At 44.9% G+C, this 8,653-nt stretch overlaps 1 protein-coding gene across 2 annotated transcripts in view; it reads right to left on the bottom strand.

Annotated features, from left to right (window-relative positions):
- Window positions 1-2,767, bottom strand: part of COG2 (component of oligomeric golgi complex 2) — a 57,764-nt gene extending 54,997 nt beyond the window's left edge. For both annotated transcript variants that reach the window (XM_017526504.2, XM_017526505.2), the window contains exon 1: window positions 2,551-2,767. In XM_017526504.2, coding sequence (XP_017381993.1) covers window positions 2,551-2,622 — 72 coding nt within the window. In that variant the 5' untranslated portion in view covers window positions 2,623-2,767. The remainder of the gene's footprint in view (window positions 1-2,550) is intronic.
- Between the last annotated feature and the right edge of the window lie 5,886 nt (window positions 2,768-8,653).

Raw genomic sequence — 8,653 nt, 5'->3', positions numbered from 1 at the left:
AGACAGAGTCTCACTCCGTCACCAGGCACCAGGCTGGAATGCAGTGGCGCGACCTCGGCTCACTGCAACCTCCGCCTCCCGGGTTCAAGCAGTTCTCCTACCTCAGCCTCCCAAGTAGCTGGGACTACAGTGCGCGCCACCACACCCAGCTAATTTTTTTGTATTTTTAGTAGAGATGGGGTTTCACCATGTTGGCCAGGATGGTCTCGATCTCTTGACCTCATGATCCTCGCCTCGGCCTCCCAATGAAATTACTTTTAAGTAGCCTCCTGCCACCAGTCAGCTCCAATGGCAACAGATATTGATCATGTCATTTCCTGCCTTAAGCCTGACTACAGACTCCACAACGAATACTGAATCTAGTGCAAATCCGTCAGTACAGTATACAAGGCCCATTGCAACTTGCAACTCCACCCATCTAACTTTCTACCTTCTCAGTCACACTCCTGGCCATCTTCCATATGCTAGCCACTTTGGACTAAGCGTCATTTCTCAGCACACATGCCCTTCCTATCACCATGCTAGAGCGCCAAAAACGGTATCTTATTTATCCTTGTACCTTCATGTCTAGACTGCTGCCTGGAGCATAGCAGGGGATCATGGAAAGCCCACTGACTGAACAATTGCTACCACTGCACTAGCATGCCCTTGTGATCTTTGGCAACCTAATCACAATTTCCCATCAACTGACTGGATTTCAAGCAATCTCAAATCTCCTAATGCAAATGTCACCTTCTCATATGCACAAAACCTATCCAATTACAAAATGTGTTGAATGAGACACAAACATAGAAATACACCCTGGACAGCAAGTGCTCCATCCATCCTTTCTGCCATGGAAATATAACTTATATATATTCATATATGTTTAAGGAAACACAGATTGCAAATAACCTTTATCTTCAAACTCCACCTAAAAAATCAACAGTATTTTACACAGAACAGCTGTTCTATGTATTTTCTTCTATGTATGTTGTCACATTTATAAGCACTACAGAATGGACGGCTTATTCACAGAGCCATGGCATATGCAACTGCTGGCATTCCAGCCACCTCCCCAGTTGGCACTCTAAGTTCTATTTTAGAACTTATATTTCTGTGATTTCACTTCCTGAAGCTACATTTACCAAAGGCATTCTGTCAACTCAGAGTGGGAAAGGTGATGGGGCTAGTGAGTCAGAGAAGATGCTGGTGTTGAGCCTGAAGGAAGACTGAAGATGTCGAGAGATGGACAAGTTGAGAGTATTCTGTACTCCCAGATTCTTGAAGTCAACAAGGCCCCTGATCTGTGTGGCCTTTCCTCTTCCAGAGAATCTCTCCCCAGCATGTATCCTTAGTTGTTTCTTTCCACCCTCATTTCATGGTAGCTCTTAGCCAGTGGGCAAAACAAAGGGATTCTGGATCAATGAGTTGGTTCTGTACACTTTCAGACATCCTAATAAAGTTACACCTTTTAGTACAGTGGTTTAGCAGGAATATCACTGTACAAGAACAAGGTAGGCTACTTCTGTGTATAGATAAGCCCTACACACTAAAAATGATATTGTCACACTGGAGAAAATACATATATATATATATTTTTTTTAAATAGAGCTTTGGAGACGTAAACTGAATGCAAATATCATCCAAAAGAAATAGGTTAATTAATCTAGAAAAAGAGAAAACATTGTAAATCACCAAGAAGGCAGAGTAAGAGATTTCAACTCACTTGCTCAAAATTGTAGGTGTCTACTAGTTAACATTGAAACCAACTACTAAATGGTGTCAAAAATCCTAGTTCTTAGGAAATTAAATAAAAACATTTTTTGAATGCTTAAGGTTCAGACCAGAGGGACACACCAAATAGGTAGGCAAAGCTCCTCCTAGCTCTGACTCAAAGCCTGGCCATTTTCAAGGCTGCTCCTGATCAATCTTTATCATCAGCGAAGTGTTTTCAGTTTATATTTCTTTAAGTTTATGACCTACAACTCCCAACTTCCTCATGTGCATCATGTAAAAAGAAGTAGAGCAACTTCTTTAAAGAGGAATGGTTTGCTTTGTTGTGCTGCAATAGTCAGTAAGAACGTTCCTAGCTTCTAAATATCCCATTCCAGAAGCTTTAGCTGAATGTCAGGCAAAACTTTAAGGTTTTTTTTCCGACCCGAGTCCCTAGGAAAAGTACGTGGGCTCGGAGATTGATTCAACACACAATTAATGGCTCCAAGGACCTGGTCAGCAAGCTTCTTTCCGACAAGGGGACTGGCAATCTGATTGCACTGCATGGTAACAGGACCGGCTAACAAGCACTTTGACATTCAGCTCTAAACCACTTGCTCAGAACTTTCAGGCCTTTCCACGTAACATGCACGATTTTACAGAAGTGGTTTCTCCAGGCTACACCTGCCAAACCTGAGGCCAAAAGACTCATCGCGAAGTGCAGCGAGGTCTCTGCCGAGGACCTGACACCGAGCGTGCGCGAGCAAGTGGAGCCTCCAGAAGAGAGGCCCCCCAGAGGGCACAGGGCAGAGGCACCCCCATGACCCGGCTGCGGGGAGCCGAGGACGCGCGCACCTTCATGAACTCGTCCTTGTCGAAGCAAAGCGTGTCTGGCCCCTTGGGCAGGTTCATCCTACTTTTCTCCATCCCGCCGGCCACCGCCTCTCAGTGCCAAGATCCAAGCAAGAAAACGCAGGAGGCTGCGCAAACTGACGCGGCGGCCTCAGCCACCGCCAGTTTCCAAGGCACGAGAGGTCCGCTTCCGCCAACATGGCAGCGCCCGCGCCGCAGCCAATGAGCGACGGCACCGCAAGCCAGCCTGCGCCTGGCTCTGGCCAAGAGGGGCGCGGGGACAGCCGCCGCCGCTCAGGTTAGGCCGTGCTTCCCTCATGCGGCGGAGGGCGGCACTGCAGCCTCGCGCGGGTTCCTGCGAGGCGTGGCTGAGCTGCAGGGGTGGATCAAAAGGGGTGAGCGGGTCTCCCTCCCACACCAGCGTTCCTACTGGGAAAAATTGGCCTGCAACGCTTTTCCAGTGCCTTCTCCCCTGAGATTGCTCCACTTCGTTATGCATGGCCGGAAGTTGGCCCTTTGGTTCTCAGGCCCGTTTTCCAGATTGGACGTATCACTGTGGTCGCATTCTTCACCTCCCTATACGGGGTCACTGCTCCTGGTGGGCCCCGACGCCTCTATGGAGACTCCGCCCTTAGCCTCTGCACCCACAGAGCAGTGTAGCGCCGCCTCCTCTGCTGGGCTCGGTTACTGGGAACTCAGAGGGAAAAAGGTGGTCAGCTAGGCAGCTTCCTGCCCAACCTGGGGCTCTGTTCCAGGTGGGCAGCCTCTGAGCGCAGCTATGGGTCTTCAGGATTCTTAAAGGAATGCCTCGCTATCTGATTCAACACAGCAGACAAATACATGTGTATGCATATTTGTTTTTAATTTCAACCAGGAATGGACAAATGTTTGTGTTGTGGCCGGTACTGGTGCAACCAAACCAATTTCTCAGACTGTCCTCCTCCTCCCCCACCCACCCCAATTTTATTCTGGGACGTTCTTCTTTTTCCTCCCTTGCGTTTTTCTCCTCTTGTCCCTTCCGCTAGCTGTAAATACTGTGTCAAATGATGATTCATTTTTCTTCTTTTCTCCTTTACGTTCTGACGACTCAAACCACAAACCTCACTTCACACTCTTCATTCTGCAAATCTTTTCTTTCTGCTTTTATTGAGGAATCTACGTCTCTCCTCCCAATTTTTCTTTTTGGAGCTGACATTAATGCCATGATAGCCAGTAAAAAGGAATCCGACAGCAGAGGGCAAGACCTTACCATGAGACTTTGTATTTCAAGTACTGTATCCTGAATAGGAAACTGGTCCCTTAAAAAAAAAAAATGGAGGCATAGAATCCAAAACGATCTACTCCCTAGCATTGGACCTAGCAGGCCCTATTGAAGAACCTATATCCTGCCAGTAGGATGAGAGCTGGAAGCTAGCTGGAGAATCAAAATATTCTGCCAGAGGAGCCATTGGGAAAAGTGCATCCTAAGTCCCTGTTATGTTTGTTGGCTGGAGAAAATGAAAGCCTTATTTTCTGTTTAGTTTTTTGTTTTCTCTTGTCATGAAAATTTTCAAACACACGCAAGTCTAGAGAGCACAAGGACCCACCCCAAATACTTAGCACCTCGCTTCCACCATCATCAACCTGACTCCTCTGTCCACTCCCCACCCACCGCATCAAGACCTTCTTTTTGTGTTGGAATATATTTTAAAACAAATTCCAAACACCACATTATTTCCTATTCCCTGATACCTCATCAAAAGAAGAAAATAAAAACACCTGACATTTCTTGGCATTTCTTTGTAAAGTATGCACCTGCTTCTGCATTTCTCAGTAAATATTAATCCCCCTTTGACTTTGCATCTCTGGAAGGTTTTTAGTTCCCTATTTTCAGTGGCATTGTGACAGCTCCCATTTTTTTCTTCCCACCCTCCCCTATTTATAGGCTTCACATTTTTGGCAGGTCTGCTATAGAACATTCAAAAATTGCAGGGGGAAATATTATGCTCAGGAAATCAGAGGAGCATTTTCTGCAGTCATCATCACCACGTTCTCATGCTCATCCTCTCCTGAACTGTGGGACTCAAGCAGCTGAATTTTCCACCAGCAACCAGAGTCACCCTTGTTCACTGCTGAAGGATAGGAGCGTTTCCATTTTTAAATGGATCATGTGCTTGAACTGAAGGCTGAGGATACGGACGGACGGTCCTGCATTCCTAGAGGAGGGCAGACATGTCACAGAAGAGACAGGGGAGACAGTCACCACCTTCAGGACCTGCACTCTGACTTGGAAAACTCAATTAACCCATGGGCTATTTCAACATCTTCTGTATTTTGTTTATAACTCTGCTTCATTCCAGGATGGATTTGAGGTGGTTTGGTTTGATTCCTGAACATTTCCCATGCCAACGAGAAGAGATTCTGTTAGGGGGTCCCCAAGTCTGTCTCGTCTCCCTAATCAATTAGTAAATGTTATAGTAATGCCCAAATATACTTCCACGTATATTTTGTAATCGACTTCGCTCATGGAAATGGTAGGGATAACATCTTTTTCTTTTTACCACCATAGGCGAAATTGTGACTTTGAAATGAACCAAAAAGATTACAGTTGTTTTCAAAGGAAAAATAGTCAGTCTAGCACGCCATCCCAGATGTGATTCTATGGTGTATCCTGTGTCTTTCTTTAAGCTATTTTACAACTCTGTAAGTTGTGGATGACTGATAGCAATGCAAATGATATTAACGTTTGTCTATAAATATGCAAATAAATTTTATCCTGTGAAAGTACAATTGACCCTTCCTGCCTCAATTTCCTTTGGAAAAAGCCAGTTTTGCATCCATTAGGGAAGTTCATTTGCACATCCTTGGCTGTATATCTATCTGGTCTTTAGATTATCTCTGGAAGTGGTCGTGACATTTTACTAGTTCTCTTGTTAATTACTGAGTTAAAATCTTTACAAATATTCTTTTTATATTTGTATGAAAGTTACGATTTTTTAAAAAGTATCCCTTAGCAGTATTTCAAATCATAAACTGTGATACGATTCTCATAAATGAAAGTGCAGAGAAATAAAATCAGAGTGAGTTTTAGAGTTGTCGTCTGTGTGGCCAGCACTGTGACAGGGGCTAAGAATGAATGAAGCTCAAGACCCAGCCTTTGACCCTGAAGAGTTCAGAATCTGCTTAGAGAGACACGACCTTCAAGCATGATGAATGTATGTGACTCTTTCACATTAGTGCTCCTCGGAGTTGCTAACCTTTCCCTTCCATGCTACCCTCTCCCGCAGTCATCTCAGCTGTGCCCTTGGTTTCAGCTCCGGAACACATACTCACAGTTCTCCTATCACATCTTCACCATGTGCTTCTTCTTCCCCCTCCACTAGGCCCATGTATAACACCACTTCACTTTGAAGTCCCACTGATGCCTCAAACTCAGCATGTTCAAAGGCTGATTCATTATCTTTCCCAAAAGGCCTGCTTATCCTCCTTCATTTTATTTCTTGATAAATGACTCCACCAAATGCCAGCTGCATAAGCCAAACACCCAGATATCAATCACAGAACTGAGCCAACCGATTGCACTTTAAAATAACCAGAAACCTCAAATGGGTGTAGAGGCAGAAAAGGGATGATCTCTTTCCTCCCCATCATAAAGGATCAAGGCTGACACTCCTATAACAAGAGACAGGTTAACAGAGAAAAGCATCAGAAATTTACTATGTGCACACATGTGCACTGGAATCATACAAAACATGAAAACTCCAAAAAGACCCAGCTGGTTGATACTTAAGTACCCTTAAGTACCCTTAAGCATGGGACTCATGCTCTCTGGCTCTTTCCAGGACTCCACTTTGGGAGGTAACTCAGTGCTTCCTTTCTAATGGATCCCTCCTGTCAGCAACTTCTGAGTTTCTTGCCCCTCTGTCATTCACAGTATAACTTGTAAAATACTTAAGCGTACTTAAGCATTGGGAAGAAGGGAGATGGGGTGTAGAAGTAAAATGATGTACAGGGGAAATGAATGGACCCAGGAGACAGAAATTAACCTGAAAATGATTCACTTTGGAATTTAGATGAGCCCTAGAAGCTGACAGTATCTTGTGGAAAAGTCCATCCAGAAGTGGTCACACCCCTCGGTCTTTTTCCGGCTGGAGGAAACGAGATGTCAGGGAGTGAGTGGGGGCAATTGTGTTCCTCTTTGGGGTTCTGGTTTCCAGGGATATAAGGGAGCTTCAGAGAGGATCCTCATCCTGTGCTTGGGAGAGACAAAGAACCGGAGCTGGGGAGAGAGCGGGTGGTAGAGACCTTGAGGCTGCTTCTCCAGCTCCACGTGTCAAGGTGCCACACGTCAGGGCAGCAGTTTCTCAACCCCGGAAGCATACTCAGCACTGACTGCCAGGCCCCTTGTCTCTCCAGCGGGCACTTTCCCTCTAATGAAAATGACTAGTTCATGCCTTTAGGACTTGCCCCAGCTTTCTCCCCCGCTTCTCCCGCCACAACGCCCCCTCCCTCTTAGCTCATGCTCTCATGTCACGTTTTGTTGGGGAAACAGAAGCAAGGTGCACAGGAATTCTCATATGTTCTTACCATCAAATCAAATCTATATTCTGTGTTCATATATTTTCAGTTTTTATCATTTATTCCACACACATTTATTAAACACCTACTCTGCAGTAGACAATACTCTGAGCATTGGTAATTCAGTAATTAACAGTAATGAACTTTTCAGAAAAGTGCCTGTCGTCATGGAATTGTCATTGTAATTGAACAGATGCACAATAAACTAATACAAATTAATAGTTCACTAAAGATAAAGCCGAGTGAGTGAGAAGAGCGGTGAGAGACTGTCATATGGGAGTAAGTGTCCCCCCTTCCCGTGTCACGCAGCCAGGTGCCTCCGCAGGTGCTTAGGACTCATGCTCTCCAGCCCTTTCCAGGACTCCGCTCTGGGAGGTAACTCAGTGCCTCCTTTCTACTGGATCACTCCTGTCAGCAACCTCTGAGTTTCTTGCCCTGCCGTCATTCACAGTATAACTTGTAAAATACTTTTTTATACCCTGGTTGCCCAACATGGTTACCCCTCCCCTGGGGATAACTGAAAACTCTATATAATCTTGGTCACAGATCATTTTAAGAGAGTCCCTTTCCAGATCCTCTACTTCCATATACACTCTTTAGTAAAATTGATATGCCCAAGAATGCATCAGATAGTGATACATCTAATTTCCTTTTATTTATTTGCCATGGATCAGGGCAGTCTCCATCCTACAAAATGCAAAAGGGCTGGACGCGGTGGCTGACACCTGTAATCCTAGCACTTTGGGAGGCTGAGGCGGGTGGATCACCTGAGGTCAGGAGTTTGAGACCAGGTGAAACCCTGTCTCTACGAAAAATACAAAAATTAGCTGGGTGTGGTGGTGTGTGCCTGTAATCCCAGCTACTCAGGAGGCTGAGGCAGGAGAATTGCTTGAAGCTGGGAGGTGGAGGTTGCAGTGAGCCGAGATTGCACCACTGCACTCCAGCCTGGGTGACAGAGTGAGACTCAGTCTCAATAAATAAATAAATAGGACAAGAGGTCCCACTGGGAAATTACGGAACAGTGGGTTTTGTAAGGTGGGAACAAAGAAGCAGAACAATAGAAAAAAAAAATCTGATTGTTAACATCACATTACTTTAGGTGATTTTTTGTAGGTATTAAAGCAGAGGAAACTTCCTTATGATGCTGACACAGGTAGACTGGAATCTTCTGTTTTCAGGAAAAACTGGTCCATTTGGGGGATGTATCTGCTTCCTTGAAGTTTCATTTTGATTAGCAGCAGTTAGTATGAGTGACTCCATTTTGGTCTGGTCTGGTCCATCGGGGCCTAGTGCAGCAGCTCAGCCCAAATCTCCCTTAATTTTTTAAGAGACTTCAACACTAGGACTTCCTTTTGTTGTTGTTGTTAGGAGTGAAGGGTATCATTAGAAAAAGAGTCTTTGGGTTAATGTTAACGTGCTCTGAAATCAGAAAAGCAGAATCCCTTTGGGTTAGTGACATTGATTCTTTTAAATTAAACTAAATTGCTTTGAGGGACTACCAAAAGTGTCCAGATACAATGGGAGTAGAAACACAAATCAGCATTTTAAT

Source organism: Cebus imitator, unplaced genomic scaffold (assembly GCF_001604975.1).
Source record: "Cebus imitator isolate Cc_AM_T3 unplaced genomic scaffold, Cebus_imitator-1.0 Scaffold42, whole genome shotgun sequence".
Taxonomy (NCBI): domain Eukaryota; kingdom Metazoa; phylum Chordata; class Mammalia; order Primates; family Cebidae; genus Cebus; species Cebus imitator.
This window is presented reverse-complemented; position numbering and strand designations above follow the sequence as displayed.